Here is a 22,043-nt window from a genome sequence, read left to right as displayed (position 1 = left end):
TCTTTTTTCAGATGCTTACTGAGAGAGGCTCACTCGCCCACTTCTTTAAATCTGGTAAAATGCCCCCTACTCGGACCACACTGTTCACATTGCAACTCTTTCTGCCCATTCACAGTGCCACTCATTCTATTCTCTCCCTTTGCCTGTTAATCTCTACAACACTCATTACCTTATAATATACATTTGACTTATTTATTATCCTTCTCCCCCTACCAGAACATAAGCTCCCCAGGGCAAGCATATTGGTCTTGTGTGCACTGAACCTAGAATAGTAGTAGGTGCTTGATAATTATTTATTTAAATAAACAAATAAGTGACTAACATTACTCCCCTGAAAATCAAGGGTGTGAAGTTGGGAAGAGGAGAATGGGTACATTTCTGACATCATGGCATACATATGTGCTGGGGATGTCCAAAGTTACCTTCTCCTTCCCGATCTCCAGCCTAAGAGAGAAAGATTCATTTTGAAGTTTGAAGAGGCACCTTGCCAAAGCTCTATGGTATTTAACAGCCTTACATCATCATACCAAAAACCAAATTAAACTGACATGCCAATCATGTCTATTTACTAATTCATTAGCCTAACTTGAATATATAATTTTGATAATGCTGTTTCATGGCTACCAAATCCTGACACACTGAATTTGCTTATTCCAAAAACGTGTTCTGCATTTGAATTTCAAAAAAGGACACTACACATGATTGAAAAATATGAGTTGTCTGGCTTTGTTTACATCATGTTGGATGAGGGTGGGAACTCTAGGTAATGTAATGAGATCAAGTGTTAGGACTGGACTGTAACAAATAAGGTGCTGAAATAAGTAAGGTATACGTGTTTCTACTCACCTGCATAATTCATCATTTCGGCAGCTGTGAATTAAATCGAGGCAAGTAGGGGGTGGAGCTACGTCCACTGCACATGGCTTGCTGTGAAGAGCTTCCTTGGACTGCTGACAAGGAATATCAGATTGAGCGCAGTCACAAAAAGCCAACATCTGGGCAACGTTAAAAGGCATATTCTGATAGAAGAACCGTATGGCTGCTTGGCAGTGTTTCACATCACACAGATTTCCATTTGCTGAGCAAGCTTTAAGGTAAGGGGCCAACTGTGCGTTACAGACCACATCCCCTACACATGCCTCTGCCACTTCCAAACAGGACTGGATCCCTTTGATTCCTGAAAGCAAGGATATGTCCGGGTCGTGGAAAAGTAAACACAAATCTGTACATACAGAATCTGCAAAACACTGTGAGAAGTCTATGAGCAAAACACAATGATGTACTAATGTGCTATTTGGGGCCAACGTTCCTTTTTTTTTTTTTTTTTTCCCTAAGAGTTAGTATAAATTTACTGAGGCCTGAGTAGTGGGCTATTTGAATCATCTTTCATTTATACTGGGTACATATTGTGATCTAGAAGTGATGGCAAGTGTGTAGGGCCAAAACTGAGTAGGAAAAAGAAAAAATCTTGAGTCCAGGTTTCTCAAATGTAAACAATAAATCTTCAGAAATTGCATTTGAGGTATATAGCTTATGGTGAGTTCATGGGCTCAAATCAAAATGATTTTTGTTCTGTTACACTTTTTATTTTGGGCAAAAATTTTGACTAAAGGCTCCATATAGTTACATACTTATTCTAGCACATAAAGATGTTCACATTCTGGAAAACACAGATACGTGTGAGTGTTTCCACAACCCCCCACCAAACATATATACACAAAAACAGCCTCAAACAATTAATTTATATGATCAAAATACCTGTGAAATTTAACCAAGATCTCGTCTTTGGTTTTAATTATAATGTATTCCTCAGCATAACTGTAAACAGAGGATGGATGGGCAAAACAGTTGCTTTGACACATGAGTGGAAGAAACACAGTAATTTTGTTGCATTTTGCAATATTAGACTAGTAAAAAGCCACACAATTAATTTTATATTGGCATATCTTTAAGAAAGCTAGTAACTATGTTTTAAATTATATTGTCTAGTATTTACAATGCAGATAAAAATTACAATGTATAAATATTACCACGATAGGGAAGAGTAGTTAGATTCCACTTGGATTGATTATCCTCTTTCACGTTACCTAGAAGAAAAACAAAGAGACTAATTCATTAGTGAACAGTTTTTTAGATTTAATAGAAGAATGTGGATTACATTTATAAATGAATAATCAAAAAAAATCCATTTGAGCTCATGTAACACTAATTTAACCCTTGATACTCAAAATTAGTTAGGTGTAGAAAAAGAAAAACACCCCCCCCCCAAATATGAAGTGAATTAAACAGCCCTATTCTGAGGATTTAGTTACTTGAAGATTTAAACAAATGCTAACAATCAGACCATGTGTACTGAAGTAAACAAAGAATCTGGGGAGAAAGAACAGAAGCAGTATTGTCTGAATCAAAAAAATCCTTCCCAGTAGGGTCTTAATTAAATTGAAATGCAATTTAAAGATGATTTCCACCTCTGATTATCTTAGTCTCTTAGAGTTTCTAGGAATTATAATCATAGAACTAGAGAATTGCGTTGATGGAAGTGAACTCAGTGGACAGCTACTTCCAAACTCTTTCATTCAAGAAGCATTGGCTGAGTCCCTACTATGTACCAGGGGCCATAGTGAAGACACAAATGTGTAGTCCCTGTCATGGAGCACCCACAGCCTGGCATGGAATAGAGAGATATAATAAAAAATCCAAACAAAATATAAGGAGTGCAAATAGACATATGCATAAAGTAATAGAGGAATAGTACGATCAGATTTGCATTTTAAAATAAAAGTTGAATTGTTGCTATTGACTATTAAGATAATAACTTCCGTTATGACTTCATGATTCAATTTGTCCCTACTTGAGCTGCCTGTCCAAACTCCCTGCCTGCCTATCCACTGCACAAAAAAAGAAGGTACAACCACAAGAAAATTCTTTTTTTTTTAATTTTTTTATTTTTTTATGTATTTATATATTTTTTAAGATTTTACTTATTTATTTGACAGAGAGAGACACAGCGAGAGAGGGAACACAAGCAGGGGGAGTGGGAGAGGGAGAAGCAGGCTTCCCGCGGAGCAGGGAGCCCGATGTGGGACTCGATCCCAGGACCCTGGGATCATGACCTGAGCCGAAGGCAGATGCTTAACGACTGAGCCACCCAGGCGCCCAAGAAAATTCTTTTTTATTCCCAGTTGGGTCACAGTCTTTCCAGATTCCCTTGCATTGTTCCATCTATACATGGTTTCTCACTTTTCTACCAATAATGTCTCAGCTCAAGAATCACAATGTTTCTAGATCCACCCTCCTGTGTCCCTGAGGAAGCCTGAGATGTTCCTTCTTCTGTGCACTATCCCATAGTGAGTGAAATCCCACAAGCGAATCTCAGAGAGGCATATAGCTTCTGTAACAGATACAAAAGTCTAGGCTAGACCTCTATTATAGAGTAATATCTCTGCTTTGGGACTGATTGGTATGGCTATGCCACTGACTAAATATAACATATTCAAGAATCTATCACTGAAACATAAACTCTGAATTTACGCACTTTGACAGAATGTTTATATACCTCCAAAATTTACATGTTGAAGCCCTAACCCGCTGTGTGGCTATGTTTGAAGACGGCATCTCTGAAAGTTATGCAGGTTAAATGAGGTCATAAGAGTGGGGCCCTGATCTGATAGGATGATCATCCTAGGAAGAAGAGACACAGAGCGCTTACTTACTCTTCTCCCTCCATGCACTCCCACACCAAGGAAAGGTCATGTGAGGACATAGAGAAACCAGGAAGTCAGCAAGCCAGGAAGAGAGCTCTCACCAGAAACCGACCCTGCTGGACCTTGATCTGGAAGTTCCAGCCCCCAGAACTCTGAGAAGATACATTTCTGTCACTGAAGCTGTCCATACTGTGGTCTTTTTGTTACGGCAGCCCCAGCAGACTAATATATTCACTATGTGGGTAATTATTATAAACACAACTAAACATTTATTTTAGCATGGTAAAATAAACCCTATCTGGGATGTGTACTATTTTATATGCTATGAGTAATATAAATTCTCAGCACATTAAATTCTATTTTCATAGGGTACCAACATATGTCTATACACATTTTTCCGGGAGGATATTTTAAACCATAGCTTAATGCTGAAGAGGAGCTAAATATGTCACGGGAATAAATAAAAGATTGTATCAATCCAATCTACATCTGAGATAGATCATATACATCAAAAAATGCACAATGTTCCTTCTTATTCATCCACTAATGTCAAATATATCCAGAATCTGATATTTTCTCCCCTTGCTACCACACTGGCCCAAGATAGCATGCATTTCTCTGTTGACCTCATCTAGGCCATGGGCTTATTTATTATCTATAAGTGAAAGACCCCTCCCCCCTTAGATTTACACCTATTGCACAGATCTCACTTTGTTGATAGTGATAATTTAGACATCAATTCCGTATGTGGGGCTGCCTAATTTGATATATTTACTTGGGTATCTATCTAATAAACATTTCAGACTTAACATGTCCCAAACTGACCTCTGACTTCTCTGTCCGTCACTGAAGCCTCTTCTTCCTATAGTTGTTCCCATAGAAAGTTAACAAAAATAATGGCAACCACATCCTTCTAGTAACTCAGGACAAAAACCTTGGAATCAACCTCCATTTCCTTTTTTTTTCTTGCATCCCCACATGGTTTACTACTAACAAAATATATCCAGAACTGACAACTTCCCACAGTGGTCCATCATCTATCATTTTTTTCTCTGTGTCGTTATAAAACCCTCCTAACTGGTCTTCCTACTTGAGCCTTTGCTTGTCTTCCAGTCAATGATCAACAACAACAACAAAAAACAAAACCAGAATTATCCTTTTAAAGATAGGAATCAGATCATGACAATCTCTTAGTGAAAATTCTTCAGTGATTTTCTGTATCGCTCAGGGAAAGAGCCAATGACCTAGAAATGACCTAGAAAGTCCTACCTGATCCTGTCCCTGTTTTATTTCTGATCTCACCTCCCACATCTTTTTCCCATATTCTCTCTTCTACCTATGTGTCTCCCTTTAGCTCTTCCTCAAACCTCCAGACACATGTCCAGTTGAAGGCCTTTAACTCCCTGTTTCTTCTGCCTTAACTGCTCTTTCCCTAAATAAACACAAGGCTCATTCCCTTATCTCTTTTAATCTTTGCTCAAACATTAACTTAAGAGTACAACTGCTTGGCCATCTTGTTAAAATTACAAATCACCCACTCAGACCTCTTTTTTCCCCCCTTTGCTTCAGTTTTCTCCTTCGCATTCATGCTGTTTAAAATATCTATCTTAAGTCATTTATCCTGCTAATTTTCTCTTTGTCCCCATAGTGGATGCTGTGGCCCACTACTAAGATGCCCCCCAGGCTTTCATTTCCTCAGCTGCTACAAGTTTGGTTGGGTGATGACGCATACCAGTCCTTTCCTAGGCATTGCCCTCATTTGAAGAAAGTTGCCACAGGCAAGGTGACAGACTTTCCCAGGGAACAGCTCATCTATAAAGACTAGCCCACAGGAGGGGTTCAAGGATCAGGTCCCCTGCCTCAACGGGTCATTCCAGGTCCAAACTTCCTGTCTGCTATGGTAGCAGGCTCTGTATTTTAGCTTCTCCCTCCACCTAATCCTGTTTTCTTCAGTTCCTTCTAGCTTTTGTTTGTAAACCGTCAGTCCAAACACATCCTTTGTGTGCAAACCTCTGTCTCAGAGTCTGTTGCCTGGGAATGTGATTCAAGATGCTCCTCAATATAGAATGTAAAGTCCTAGAGAGCAATGATTTGTTTGTTTTGTTTACTTTCCCTCCAGCTCTGAGCACATGGGCTAAGACACGGTAGGGACTCACAAGAAGTATCTATCAAATAAATAATTAGCACGTAACCACGTTTTATCTATTTCTTTAATTTCTTAAATCTTCTAACAAACAACAAGCTCCTTAAATGAAGGACAGGTGTTTGTTTTGTTATTGTTTTTTTAAATCCTGCTGTATAGTACCTAGCACATTTAAATATCTCATAAGTATTTTTCGAATGAATGAATGAATACAATTAACATTATGCTAAAACCTTTTAGCATTTGCCTTTCTTGCCTCTTCATAATCCCTTTCGGACATAGTCATGGCATTAATTTTTTATTTTTAATTTTTTAAGAGAAACAGGTTGAAATGACAAAGCAGGAATCTGAAATTAAATATTCTTTAGTTAATTCATATTTGTGATTATATACTTAATGTTCCTAAATCCTCTTTAGAATACCAACCTGAAAAAATGTCCTGTTTGAATCCATCTTCATAGTTGTCACTGAAGGCTGGAACTATCTGAGCATCCTGTATACAAACATCTTCAAACAAACTTTTCCAAATTTCAATGCACTCTACTTTTGAAGGGTCGTTGCAATGACAATTCCACAATATCGTTTCTTTCAGACTTTCTCTTAATGTGGCACACAGGTAGCCTCCATCAAGGGTCTTGCATTGTTCTGATTCACTCCCACAGGTTTTCTTAAAATTTTCATACAACAGAATGCAATGTTCTGATTCTTGGCAGATATGTGCTGCTTTGACACAGTCACTCTTTTTTCCAACCATTAATGATGTGTCTTTCTGAGGGAGCCATTGTGTGATATTTGACTGTCCAGCCAAATGTAAAGACAGAGCTGATTTTTCTTTAAATAAAATTTAAAAAATTGACCAAAAATTAAATGAATTCATTTACTTATATTTTAATGTCTTATAAAAAGTATATAAACTTGTTTTTTTTTTTTTAAAAAGATTTATTTATTTTAGAGACAGAGATGGAGAGAGACTGAGCAGGGGGAGGGGCAGAGGGAGAGGGAGAGAGAGAATCCTCAAGCAGACACCCTGCTAAGCATGGAGTCCTACCTGAGGCTCTATCCCAGGACCCTGAGATCATGACCTAAACCGAAATCAAGAGTCTGCCACTCACCTGAATGTGCCACTCACGTGCCCCTAGACTTATCTTTTATATACTTATATCTATATTGTCTTGCAAAAACCATTAAAAAATTTCAAGAGAGTTATTACAAATGATCCTGAATTTCTAAAAATTGAAATAAAAACACTGATTATTTATAGTTTATGTAACCACAGAATGGTAATGCTCAATTTCTTTTGATGACATTTGGTTCTCATCATTTACTTTTGTCCAAATTTTCATTACATTTTGATGATGACTGGTAGAAATCGTGTGTAACTTAAGATACTTATAAAGTAATAAATTATTTCCCTTATATAAATTTTTTATGGATTTCTATTTTCTACTAGAAATGTACTCAAAGTGTTTCTCCACCTTTTTAAAAACTTATTAATTTCCCCTTAACAAGCCTTTTTGGACATTTACTTTTCTAATTCATAAGCCTCCTTATAAAATTTTAATTCCACAGATATACTGTATATCTGTTTAGGAACTGGATGTATATATGTGTTTCATACATAATAAAGAGTAAAAGATTTTTTGCCCACTCCCATGTACCAACTTTCACCCCTTGGAGATTCTATTCCTCATTGAGAACACATGTTCTACTAGATAGTTCCAACAAGCCCATAATTATATGAACTTTATAGAAGAAAAGATCAGAAAAACAACTTTAACATGAGACTCTGAGTTAGCTTAACATAGGCTTTCAGAAGTATACTGTCTACTTCTAAAATGTCTTATCTTCCTTTGAGGTACTTCAAATAGATCTCCACAATAAAAAATTCCTTGACCCTACCATTCTTCCAAAAGTCACCTTTTTTTTTTTTCTGGAGTATTATGATCTAAAAAAAAAAAGATTGTTTAATTTTGTTTTATTAGTTTTCTTTCACCTTAGTTTCTACAAGTGTCTCATTCTTATACAAAACAAAGATAACATAATCAGTTTTATGGTATGAAAATGTTTCCTTAAAAATTGTTAGGGCATCCTTATAAGCATATCCTAAGTCTAGCCTCTGTACTGTATGTGTTTGAAAACATATGCTACTATAGCATTTTGCACATTTCTCAAATAACAGCTCACAATGGATTGTTATAATTATATAAATCAGGCTCCTTTACTAGAATAGAGGCCTTCTCTCCTATTCCTTTTGGCTAGCATATGCAGGCTGGCATGAATAGGATACATGTGATTTAATGCTCTCCTCATAGAATTAGCTCTATTACATTGGTAATTATATATTTTGAAATAATCTATAAACCTGTCTATAGGTCAATCAATCTATCTAAATATCTTTCTATTTATATATTTAATCAGCTGGGCTAAATGAAATAATATGGCTAAATGTCAATTTTACTATGTTTTCAGCTATCAAGAGCAGGGACTGTTTTAGTCACTTTTTTTTTAAGATTTTATTTATTTGAGACAGAAAGAGTGAGAGGTAGCAGGCGGGGAGGAGTAGAGGGAGAAGGAGAGCATCTCAAGCAGACTACTGCAGAATGCATAGCCCAATGCGCAGGGCTCATCTCACAATCCTGAAATCATGGCCTGAGCTGAAATCAAGAGTCAGAATCTTAACCAACTGAGCCACCCAGGTGTCCCATGTTTTATTCAGCTTTATATCCATCCTTCAGCATTTATAAAATGTCTACACATATTAACTGAATAATAAATACAAATGGATACATGATTTAGGTGCTCAAAAATATGTTTAAAAATTTAAAATACTTACATTATATTTATTGGTCATTTACTAAGTATCAGGTACTACACTGAGTGCTTTATCATATTAAGAAAAAAAGAAAAAAGAAATGCTAAAGCTGATTTGTTCAAGAACTTTACAATATATCAATGAAGAATAGAAAAGTATATGCCTATATATGTTGGGGAATGTTTTGAGAGTCCAAAGTGAGGAGGGAAGGTAGTAGGGTGGGGGGGGGGGGGACATGGGGGGGAAGAGAGAGACAGAGAGAGGGAGAGAGAGAGAAAGAGAGAGAGATCATGGCTTTCTGGACTGATGATCAGAGTTTGTGAGGGTGCCATAGTTAAGATAGGATGAATGATAAGATTTCAATTATTTCCTTTCTCACTCTAAGCTAAATTATAAGCAATCAGCTAGTGCTCCCTGTATACATAACAACTAGGTCATGTCCATCATGAAGTGCATTTATGAGATTGTTTAAGTGTTCTCCTCTACAGGGTTTTTATATTCCTGGCTTATCAATATTATCACACAGTAGTCTTTAATAAGTATCTATTGTGGAAAAAAAAAAGGTTTAAATACGTGAACTGATTTCAGTTTAACTGCTCTTTGTTATGTATCTGTTGACTGGTAACTACATTTTGTCAAAACTTGGTATGATTAAAAGTGGCTAGAGAGAGAAAAATTAAGTTGTCTTGCCATTGTGAAACAAAAGTCAATAAATATTTTAGTATTTCAATATGTTTTCATTTCAGCCTATTTCCGTCTAAAACTAGTAAAGACCCATTAATTAGCTAACTAATCTCATTTCGGGCTCTATTCTTTTTGATGACATCTCAGCATTTGTAATTGTTGACTATTTTCTTTGTGTCCCTTTCATTGACTTCAAAAACTCTTTCTGTAGTTTCTTTTCCTGTCTTTGAAATCTTCTTTTTTGTCTCTTCAACTAGATCATGAATGTTGTTATCAAAATTTTTATATTCTCACCTTATAGCCTTTACAGACCAATCCTATCTTCCTTCATGGTTTTATCTACTTCTTATAAACTTTTAACTCAAAAATCTGTGTGTCTATTTAATTTTATCTTTTCTTTTGTATGTCTATTTTAGATTACTCTCTTCAGTGCAAGATCTATGTTTCCAAATGCAAGCTAGATGACACACATTCCTTCCTTTCTTTTTTTGAAATTATTTGTATCATGTAAAACTTAAAACAAAATGCCAACATTCCTAACATGAATGTTCCAAAGCATTCCACAGATGCAATGTCTCCAAAATATAACTCATCACTTCTGTCCCCAATCCTGTACTTTATTGCTTCTTCCCTATCTCAGTGTATCCAGTATCCTGTCCCAAGCCAGCAATTTGTAGAACATGCTTCATACATTTCATATTCCTCATATCCAACTCTCATCAATTCCTATCAATTATAATTCATAAACATATCTTACTTTGGCCTTTTCCTCAGAGTCCTCAGCACCACTGTGTTAGTTTAGGCTTGCATCACCTCTCTCCCAAATGGTTTTGATGGCCTTTTAATTGATATCCCTAGCCTGAATCTTTCCCTCCGCTCCATTCTGTCCTTTGCACTCCTGCCAGTGATACCCTTTGAAAAGCTGATTCTACATTCCTCTGTTTAAAATGCATTAAGAGCCCCTTGCAATAACAGTTTGAAGTCTAATCCCTTTAGAAAGATCCATAAGTTCAGCTTTCCTCCTTCTTTTAACATCTGGTTTCTTTCCAGCATCCTCTCCTAATACTGTTCCGTTCTACAGACCAGCTTAACAAAGGATTTGTTGCTCCTCGAATGCACTCTGCTTCATTCTATTTCCTCTGTTTAGAACATCCATTTTGTCTCTCTAATGAACCCAATTCACCCTAAAATCCCAAGTCTGTCATTTCTTCTGTGAAACCTTCTGAGTCACCATTCTTTATTCCTCTATAACTTCAAGTACTTTGTAAGAGTGTGTGTGGCGGATGTGTGTGTGTGTGTATCATCTAGCATGTATCACTTACCATTTTAATTAAGAATTGAACTAAAAGTAAATAACAAAGGTATCTTGGAAAGCCTCAAAATATTTGGAAATTATACAACAGTATTATAAATAAACGATGAATCAAAGAGGAAGTTACAAGGGAAATGAGAAAACATTTTTAACTGAATAAAAATGAAAATACAACATACTAACATTTGTGGATCTAACTAAAACAGTACTTGGAAGGAAATTTATCATTAATGAAATGATTATAGGAGGAAAGACAAAAATCTCAAGTCAGTGATATAAGCCTTTATCTCAAGAAACCAGAAAATGAGGAGCAACTTCAAGTCAAATCAAATACAACAACCAAAAATAATGAAGAGCAAAATTGCGAGACAGAGAGACAGAGAGAGAGGAGGAGACAAGTTTGCAATATCTGAATGAAAGAGAAGACATCACTATAACTCCTACAGACATTTAAAGGACAATTTGAGAATATTAGGGACAACTTAGCAGAGAGATAGAAAAAAGAAAAAAAAAGTAACATGGAAACACTAAAAACAAAAATTCAACATAAATCCAACAAATGGGAACATTCACTGAAAGACACAAACTACCAAACTTGTTCAATAAGGAATAGGTAAGTAAAAACTGTCCTGTAACAACTAAACACATTGAACATTTTAAAACCTTCCAATGAAGAATGGCCCAGATATCTTCACTGCTGAATTAAATCAAACATTTAAGGAAGAAATAATACTAATTCTTTGTATACTGTTCTAGAATAAAGAGTAGGAGGAAATACTTTCTAACACATTAAGAAACCAGCACTATTCAGACAACAAAATCAGACAAATACACTGTAAGAAAAGAGAACAATATTCCAATATCCCTCATGGACATAGATTAAAAACCCTTAACAAAATATTAGCAGATTGAATCAAGCAATATATAAAATGAGTAATACATCATCACTGAGTAGGCTATAGCTTCAGAATGAAGGGTTAGAACCAACATTCACAAATCAACAATAAGATTCACAATATAAAAAAAAGGAAAACATTATCATTTCAATAGAGGCAGGAAAAGCATTTGCAAAATTTAACATCGTTTATCTATTCGTGATAAAATTTCTAAGCAAATGGGCTATAAGAAGGAATTCTTCAGCCTGATAAAGGGAACCTAAAAAGAACTTACTGCAAAAACCATTCTTTATGGTGCAAACCTAATGCATTTCTCCTAAGATAAGTAAAGAGACAAGGATGGCCACTCCCAAGGTTCCTATTTAACATTATCCTGGAGGTCCCACCCAGAACGATAGAGCAAGGAAAAGAAACAAAGACCAACTGATTGGAAAGGGAGAAATAAAATTTTCTCCATTCACGGATATGAATATTTAGATCTATATGGACAACCCTATAGATTCTACAAAATAAAAGATGCATAAGAACTAGTAAGTGAGCTGAGCAAGTTACAGGATATAAGGTCCATATAAAATATCAATTTTATTTTAATAGATTATCTATAATCAATTGGAAATTAAAATATAAAATAAGTTACTATTTACTACAGCATCAAAAAATGAAGCATATTTGTATATATCTTAACACAATGTAAGACTTATATACTGAAAACTATAAAATATTGATAAAAGAAATCTTAAATAAATGGGGGAGATATAGCATATGTGTCAGTTCTACCCAAACTGATCTATAGTTTCAATGTAAGCCCCCCAAAATGCTAGATTTTTTTGTAGAACTGACAAGCTGAATGTAAAATTTATATGGAAAGTCATAGAATAGCCAAAACAATTTTTTAAAAAGAACAAAGTTTAAGGAATTATACTACTTGAATATAAGACACCCCATAAAGCTATAATAAGCTTGGCAAAAGTACTATACAGTATTGGCAAAAGTACAGAAATATAGATTATTGGAACCGGATAGGAAATCTAGAAATAGAGCCACTAATATACAGCCCAAATGATTTTTGAGGAAGGTGAAACTCATAGTCTCTTTAGCAAATGGGGTACAACAACTGTCTATCCTTATGGGAAAAAAAAGTATCTGACCCATTGTTTGTACCAAAATCAAAAATTAACTCAAAACCTAAACTACATAATTTCTAGACCATATGAGAAATATCTCCGTGATTTGGGGTTGGATAAAGATTTCTTAGATGCAACATCAAAGGTATTATTCATAAAAGAAAAAAAACCCAATAAACTGGTTATCATTAAAGTTTAAAAAACAACAAACTTCTGTTTTTTGAAAGATATTCCTAAGGAAATAAATAAAAGACATAGAGAGGAAAATATTGTTTACAGAACACATATTCTGATAAACCCTATTCAATACAGAGAAACAACTCTTAAAACCCAGTAAAAAAGCCAAAACTCAAATTTAAAACAGGCAAAATTTTGAAGAGATGCTTTACTAAATAATGTGTATAGATGGCATGTAAGCACATGAAAATATGTTCAACATTACTATTATTCAAGTGGAAATTAAGCCTACAATTTGACACTATTAAATACATATTAGAATGGCCCCCAAACAAAAACAAGTAAAAAACAAAATCAGGTATCACTGAGAATGTGGAACGACTGGAACTTTTATACATTGATGGTTACATCAATTTTGGAATACAGTATGGAAGTTCTCCATAAAGTTAAACATACACTTTACCACATGACCCAACAATTTCTTACCCAAGAGAAACAAAAACTTCTATTTGTATGAATCTTGTATGTGAATATTTATAGCAGCTTTATTTATAATTTCTAAAAATCTGGAAACAATGCTAATCATTTTCAATGGTGAATGGATAACAAACGTATGGTATAACTACACAATGGAATACTACTCAAAAAAGAGAACAAACTTGTACATGAAACATTGGTGAAACTCAAATGCATTATGTTAAATAAAAAAAAAATCAGTCAGGCTCAAAAGGCTACATGGTACATAATTCCATTTATGTGAAATTCTGGAAAAAGCAAAATCATGGAGCAGAAAATTGTCCAGTGAGCTCACCATGGATGATTTAAGAGGTGTGACAATGGGACAATTCATGATAGATTAGAGGTAAACCTATTTCTTATAAAATGGGAGGTTGATTGTGAAAGAAGAGGCAAGAACCCCATGACAGCAGGTGCATTCCCAAGCTGACCATTTTTCAGAGATAGTGCATAGGGACATTGAGGATCCAAACACTGATCACTTTAGAACTATTTTATCGTACATATCCTTTGAAAATCTTTATGAACCCTTAAGGGCACATGAAGAGTACTTTGATTACCACTACTTCAGTGTCAGCCTGGCCCCTCAAACAGGCAGTAAATAAATGTATATTAAATGATTAAATGATCTTATCCGAAGGCAAGTATAAATCTAGACACATGGTTATATTTTGGACTTTCTCCAATATCTTATTTGTCTTCTATCATTTAGGTCTTGTACAAAGCCATAGCAAACCCCACAAATACATGAATTGAGCAAGTGAATCTATAATTCTAATGAATTATAATTGAGTGAAGCTTGAAATTATGGTTAGCAACTACAGAAATGTTAGGCACTTGCTGAGATCTACAGCTCACTGAACCTTAAATTACACAAAGAATTGATCAAATTATCAAAAAAGGAGAATTAAATTACATAGATGTGGTTAATTTTGAAACTGTACTTTTCTTTCTCACAACTGTTTATATTCCATATAACAATTTATTGTTACCTGATTCATTGATGCATTGTTCCCCAAGCAAGTTGTTAATAGTGCAATAGAGGTTATCAGTGCAGAGACAATCTTCAAATTGGAAATTGCTTTCCACCAAGGACAGGATGCTCAGGTTACAGTTTGATGAGTCCTTCATCTTGCAGGGGTTACCTGGGTTTCACAGTCAAAAATAAAATATTCCTGATATTAATCTGAATATTGCCCTACCCCAAATGCTTTTAACGTATTAATCTAAGGAACTCATTATTATAGTAAGAGTTTCTGGGGTTGCTGCAAGATGTCCACGGAAGTGACTTTTTAATCACAAAATCTCTTTTTACTGACTTTTCCCCCAGTATTCACTTTCTAAAATAGATTAAAGCTTGCTGTATTTTAACATGACTTTGTCCTCACTTAGAATGCCAACTTTTACTCTTCAGTAGTAATCAAGGCTGTCCTTATCAAGGTGATCAGAATGATCTATAATCCTCACCGTTTTCTCTGTTTAGCTATTTTTTTAGCTATTTGTCATAATCTTCTATTTTATTTCATATGTCATTCTAAGATTATAATAAGAGACATGCAGGTGGCTCAGAATTTACCATGAGAAATGAAGTTGTCCTGACAGTAAGCACTCAGTAAATATTATTGAATAATGAATCTTTCATAATTACCAATATTTCATTTTCTGCTTTAATTTACAAAACCATATTCATCTACCCAACAATTTTCTTTTATTCATTTTTCTGAATAAAACTACTTGAGTTCATTTCATCTGTGTATTTGAGAATATTTCTATTTCAGCTTTATGCATGAGATAATTATGCAAATATTACTGCAATTCACAGAAAATGACTTGCTATTTGTATACTGAAGTAAATGTTATAATTCATGACACACTGAATGCAGTATTTTAAATTGCCTTATAAAATGTAATGAGGGGCGCCTGGGTGGCTCAGTTGGTTGAGCGACTGCCTTCGGCTTAGGTCATGATCCTGGAGTCCCGGGATCGAGTCCCGCATCGGGCTCCCTACTCAGCAGGGGGTCTGCTTCTCCCTCTGACCCTCCCCCCTCTCATGTGCTTGCTCTCTCTCATTCTCTCTCTCTCTCAAATAAATAAATAAAATCTTAAAAAAAATAAAATAAAATGTAATGAGGAGCTGCATTATCAAAACCATTGACAGATTTTTTTTGTCATTGTCTTCTAGTCTCATCTTAAAGTTATTGTGTTACCTTGAGCAAATTATGCTTTTAAAATTCTTTTCCTGAACTATAATAAGAAGGTTGGGTTAGACAGTTATAACTTTCTATGGAGTATGAACAGTCCATGTACTACTTTCAAGGGCCGGAAAGAGAAGGAAATCTTTCTCCCTCCCTCTGCATTCCATGTAATTTCTTGAGGTCCTGTGGATGGGCAGAGGTTCTGATGATGGAGATTGTAAACGTTGACCATCAGGACTATAGGTTGCTGCCTTTTAACCCAACGTGCTCCCCTCTACATCTTTTGGGAAGTAGAGGAAGCACATTGCAGATAGGCAAGAGTCATGAGCAGTACAGAATTCAATCTTTCTGAAATGAATAGAGAAAGTGAGACATGGAAGAATCTATTGTTATTTTCCCTTTTCAATTTTTCTTACTGAATATTCCAGAAAGTTTATTACATTTTTATAGTATTATAAAATCCATTATACAGGATGATAAATTATGTTAGAATACAATTTTTTTGTAACATTTTGTGGATAATAGTATTAGGGCAATGTCTCACTATATCATCAGTTTATCTATTTTTAGCGAATGGAGTTCTGCTATAATGCTCCATTCAATATTTATTCAACTAATTGATATATTGTTTGGCTTTTTTTTTTCTTTTATACAAGTAACAGTAACTCTAATCTTCATATTCTCTACCCTGTGGGACTCTCCTCAAATATTTGGAATGTAGGACAAGTTAAAAATAAAAAATATATATTTAAATTGTTCTTGACACAGGTGGAATGGAAGACAGCATATCTGTTACCAGAAAATAAAATGTGAATTACAACATGTGTGATGTGTGTAACATGTATTATACATACAAATAATAACAATGCTTTTGATCATCACAAATGTTATTTTTTCTATTTTATCATTGAGATATTAACATGTAAGCAAAAAGAGATTTGAAAATTTTTTGCCATACATCTGACAAGCATGCATATAATTATAACATTATACATGGTGAGATAAGTACAAAAAAAAATTGAAATCTTTCATAAAGCTACCCACAGTGCATTAGGACTCTTGAGTTTTTGTAACCACATTCACTAATAAGCAACTGAAGGTGAATCACTTGAATATCAAGTTTGAGTAAGGCGTTTAGAGTAAAGTTAACTTAGTTCCCAGGATAGTGACAGAAAAAATCCAAACCTATTTTTATCTCAGTAAAAGGAAATCATTCGAGTGTGTTTTAAATAATGTTTTACCTGAAACATTGCACGAATCTTCCATTATTCTCCATGCATATTTACATCCATTTGCATCACTTAGGCATTGTTCTCTTAAATACGTGCAATCAGTGGTTTGGGAAGCAGATTCATTTTCAAAGCCTAGCACCATAGCTGAAATAACAACAGGAACAGAACAACAACCACACGTTTGCAATATTACAGCATGGCAGTTGTTTGCCTCAAAACTAAGTCATTGATGATAAAGAACAGAGTTAATGAAAATACAATCTGATAAAATCATTACAAGGTTGGAGTGGATCTTAACCTTCCTTCTAGCTATAGATTCCTCCTATAGAAGATTCTTCAATGAAGAGCCTACACTCGTGTTCTTATTTGATGCCTATTCATTCCTTGATTTATAGGTTTATGACCATTGCTCTATTGAAACTGATCTTTAAACTTCCCTGATCATCTCCAAAACATCAAACTTAATAGTTTTAAGACTTCATCTTGCCTACTTTTATCACTGAACATTTTGTTGCCATTTTGTTCTTGAAACTCCTCTTCCTTTAGCAACCCTCTCTTCTAGTTCCCTTGATACTTAATTCATTTGATATTTTTCTGACCATAGTTAGAATTCTTCCCAGAATACTCGTCTTTTTCTGGTGAACTATATTTTTAGCTTAATGTCTATCCTCAGATTTTTCCCATTCTCATTTTACACATTCTCCCTGTGGGTACTTCCATGTACTATCATAATTTTAACTAAAACCTCTAGACTGATGATTCTCAAAAGTATCACCCAATCCCATTATTTTTCAGTATTCCAGTTATATTTGTTGATATCTCCACCTAAATGTTCCAGACACATTTCCAGACTATAATATCTTTCTATCATCACCACTCCCTGGTAGACCACCCTGCTCCACCAATTTCACCATTCTCATAATCACCCGCACTAGAAACCTTGGATTCCTGACAGACACCTTTTTTATCCTCAACTTCACTCTCCTATATCAATTTTTACATAGTTCCCTCTTATTTTGAATATTTGACCAACTCACAAATTATTCAATGTGCCTCCAGTTTCATCTTACTCACATAGGTTCTTTACACCCCCTAACCTGCATACTGTACCATTTTAGCCCTGCCATTTCTCTGCTTCACCCTTTAGATGGTTCCTTATAGCATAACTCTTATATTCCTTATCATATGCAATCTGGGGAGTCCTTGAACATTTATAGTTTCCCAAATACTCCATGCTGTCTTATACTTCTGAGTATTTACTTTATGATTATTAGCAGGCACTCCATTTCTTTCTCTGCTGGAATAACTTTTTTTTTTTTTTTTGGTCTGTTAATACTCAACACAATGATTACCAGTTTTATGGAACCCTTCCCTGACTTCAATACCCTCTTTTCCTATATCCAAATTGATTTAACACCCCTCATTTGTTTCACTACTATCTTAGGATTTCCCCAACCATAGCTCTACTGCTCTGTAATGAAAGTATGTATTTACATGCTTGTCTCCACTGCTGGGTTCTAGGGTTTTATTAGACAGGCATTAGACATAATTCATAATTGTATCCTCATCATCAAACACAATGACACATTATGTATGTATACTGACTTAAACCAACCTGAATAGTTGTTTAAGAATGAGTTATAAATAAGTAACTGATACTATAATAAAAATAACACCTTCCAGATATTTACAAGTTATTTTGGGTAGAAGAGAAGTTTCCAGTAAGTTTTCTAAAAATATCAAGAAAGTAGCAATGCTAATTTAGTATATTGTTCAAATTACCTGAATTGATTCTGCAAGCATACAAACTGACACTTGCTTAATCAATCCGTAGAAAAATATGGGAACTGCAGTTGAATTATAGAGACAATATATTAAGTATAATCAAGAGACCTCAAGCTATGTCTTAGAGCCAAATTATTTGGATTTTTAAAAAGATGTTAATTCTGAATCACCTGTGACAATGCAGAGTTATAGGCTTCAAGTAAAATCTACAATCTTGTCTTTATCTTACCTCTTTCAAACCTCTTCTCCTAAGGAGAATCCAAGACAACTCATAGGATCATATGTACTATTTGCTGGGTCACTGCATTTGGAGATTAGGCCCAAGGGTGTGGTTCGGTCACATTTTTCTTGTCGAGGGCTGGAGTGGAAATTGACATATCAACCTTCTGTTTTTTCATGTGTTCATAGATAACCTCATCTAGCCAAAATCCTGTCCTAGGTTAGCAAGCCTGGAGAAAGAGAAAGAGAGCCCCTTCGATTCTGGCCCAAAGTTATTTGTTTTAATCCAGCTTGCCAAAGACCCTCAGGTATTTTATGTCAGAAACTCAACTCATAAGAAACTGGAATTTTATTTGACACTGATCATTACATTTTGTGAATAGCTCCCTCAGGAAACTTATATGTGATAGTATTCTGAATATATCATCAAAACCTTACCAGTACCTCAGTCTAGTGATGGTTAATGAATTCTACATATTATCTTTCCCAAATTTATTTCATTTTCTTCCATATTTAAAATTTTAAGTTCCACTTGATTGTTTATTTTACGTGATTTTCCACACCTTCCATTTGGATGAAATATTGAATCTACTAGGAAAACCATCTCAGAGATCTGGCCCACAAGAATGAAAATAACTTTAGCTTTCCAAAATTTTAGTCATTCCCTACAATGATTTGTAGCCACATACTTAATCCAGGAATTTCCAAGGTTTCTCTTGAAATGCTCAGTGAAAAACAAGTTCTGTTTTATTTTATTTTTTTTAAAGATTTTATTTATTTATTCATGAGAGAGAGAGAGAGAGAGGCAGAGGGAGAAGCAGGCTCCCCGCAGAGCAGGGAGCCTGATGTGGGACTCGATCCCAGGACCCTGGGACCATGACCTGAGCCGAAGGCAGATGCTTAACTGTCTGAGCCACCCAGGTGCCCCAAGTTCTGTTTTAAAATAGTAAGATGAAGAATACTGTACATAATATCACCCTCTTAAGGCTTATCATGATAATACATTTTCTATTTTAAAAATTCACTATGTCAAACATTTCATTGGCTATATAAACTTTCCTACATCACAAGACCTACTTAGATGATGTTAAACAAGTATTCTGAAGAATGCACTATGGGAAATACTGGTTAAACCTATCAAATAGTACAATTTTGACCCTAGCAGTATTAGAAATCCTTTCCCTCCTTCATGCATCCTAATGTCAAGGTTAATTTAGAAGTGAAACTTGAAAACAAGCGGCCATCCTTGCTTTTTCAACTGGGGCCATAATGAGATTGTAGTGTATTTTATGTGTTCTGTTTTATTGTTGCCTTATCTACAAAAGTTAAAGTTTCTTAGATTTCTCTTTATAATAAAGAATAGAAATAAGGAAATATTATTAAACTAAATACAAGAAGCAAAATTTTGGGCTAATGAATAACTATTATTTAAACTAAAGAAAAACCAAAGATACATAAAAGATTCTATTCCTTCTTCCCTTAATTTTTGCACTTGATTTATTTTGACTTTCCTTTTATGTTCAACATAATTTGAAATAACCTTCTTTGTTTTCATGCCCACAATTATGTCTTTATTCATCAATATCTATTAGTGTAGAATAAGCAAAAAAAATGCTGGCTCTGTTTTATTGAATGGAATATTAATATTCAGCTATAATCATAACTATCTCTTTTCCTGAATTCATTTTATAGATTCTACTAAATTCTGAAGAAAATATAGTAGCATCCCCAATAACACATATAGGAAGTAGATCTTCATGAATTCTACTTTAACTATAAATGAATTCTTTTCTACCAACATCTTACAATACGTTTACACTACTCAACACAAGAAGGATAAATCCAAACCTTATCTCTCTGGCTCACAAAAATTGACTGAAATGTGAAGCATTTGATGGGACGTTAAGTTGGTTTATCCTACAAAATGACTCCTACTCAGTAAATATTAGTGCTTTAAAATTAGGGGAACTGAGTGATTTAAATTAATCTCATTTTAATTTAATTTCAAAGAAAAATAGATAATTTGAAATTTGTCATCTTATAACTTGTAAATAAATACTGGAAGGTTTCATTTCTCAAAGGCTCTAGTATAGATTCCATATATACTAGAATTCCATAAATCCTAATAAATAACTCAAAGTAACTGGATTATCTCACACAATGAAATAGAAACAGCCTGAGAGATCATTGCAATTCCTGCATTATGTGTTTTCTACAGTTATAAATAGGTGTACATTTCTGAAAAAGTTATAAACCATGTTAAAGTATGCATTCGTAATTGATACTTATTATAAGCCCATCAACAGATTAAGTCAGATAAGACAGCATTCAGTTCATGAAGAATTGGTGTTATGAATCCAGGTAAACTAGAAGCATGATTCACTTACCAAGAAAAATGAAGACTATCATGCTGGACAACTTGGGGATATTCACCTGGAAAGAAAGGCAGATGTGTTTACTCCAACCGCCTTCTGAACGGTAACTGTCCAGATAAGGCTTCAGCTTCTGCTCTTGCTTCCTGAAAGCATTACTGAATCAAGTCAGCTTCCTTTGTCACCATCTCCTCACCAACCTTTCCTGAGCTGTGAACTTTCCTAATTATGGCCAAATTCAATTATTTTCTTCTGAGCATACTAATCTCGGATATTAGGTTTCCAAGAAAGCCCACAAGCCAGATACTAAGAAATGATACATGCTCAGCACATTCATGAGAAAGGTTTTTTTTTTTTTTCCTTTAACTAGAATTCTAAACTGTGTAAAAGCTCCCAACTATATCCCAAAAACTTCCTAGATGCTTGAGTATCCTCAGTTTCCACTTCATTAAGTAAGCCTCATCAGAGCAATTTTATTTTATCTGAGAATATGGAAAAGGAGAAAAGTGCTAAGCAGCCCAAGCAAATGTATGGGGAATTCAAGTTCCACTGGAATCAAACTGGTGTGCCTCATCTTCCCAAACAAGAAATGTTCTCTACAGGTGTCAAACACTCCAGTATACTTTCAAGTTGTACTGCCTCAGCTACACTTCCCCAAACCCACCAGAGATGGTGACAGTGTAAGAAATGACTCCTGCAGTGATGCAGAAATGCCCGGCTCCCCTGGAAAGGTAAGCCTCCACTTGCATTCATCACTTGACAACTGCTTCTCTCCTAACTTTGATGAAAGACATTGCTATGGTCTGAATATTTATCTCTGCACAAATTCTTATGTTGAAATTCTGACCCTGTAAAATGATTATATTCACAGG

General features: G+C 34.8%; 1 protein-coding gene across 1 annotated transcript in view; it reads right to left on the bottom strand.

The window, feature by feature from the left end:
* GFRAL (GDNF family receptor alpha like) overlaps positions 1–21,208 on the bottom strand; it is a 65,671-nt gene extending 44,463 nt beyond the window's left edge. The window contains exons 1-5 of the mRNA XM_045865406.1: positions 21,187–21,208; positions 16,805–16,939; positions 14,361–14,519; positions 2,031–2,087; positions 847–1,177 (exon numbers count right to left, since the gene is read on the bottom strand). Coding sequence (XP_045721362.1) covers positions 847–1,177; positions 2,031–2,087; positions 14,361–14,519; positions 16,805–16,939; positions 21,187–21,208 — 704 coding nt within the window. The remainder of the gene's footprint in view (positions 1–846; positions 1,178–2,030; positions 2,088–14,360; positions 14,520–16,804; positions 16,940–21,186) is intronic.
* Positions 21,209–22,043: the final 835 nt, after the last annotated feature.

The sequence above is a fragment of the Mirounga angustirostris genome, unplaced genomic scaffold (assembly GCF_029215605.1).
Source record: "Mirounga angustirostris isolate CCGP_5_RB_7025 unplaced genomic scaffold, mMirAng1.0.hap1 SCAF_8, whole genome shotgun sequence".
NCBI lineage: Eukaryota > Metazoa > Chordata > Mammalia > Carnivora > Phocidae > Mirounga > Mirounga angustirostris.
The sequence above is the reverse complement of the archived record's forward strand: the minus strand, read 5'-3'. Positions and strand labels throughout refer to the sequence as shown.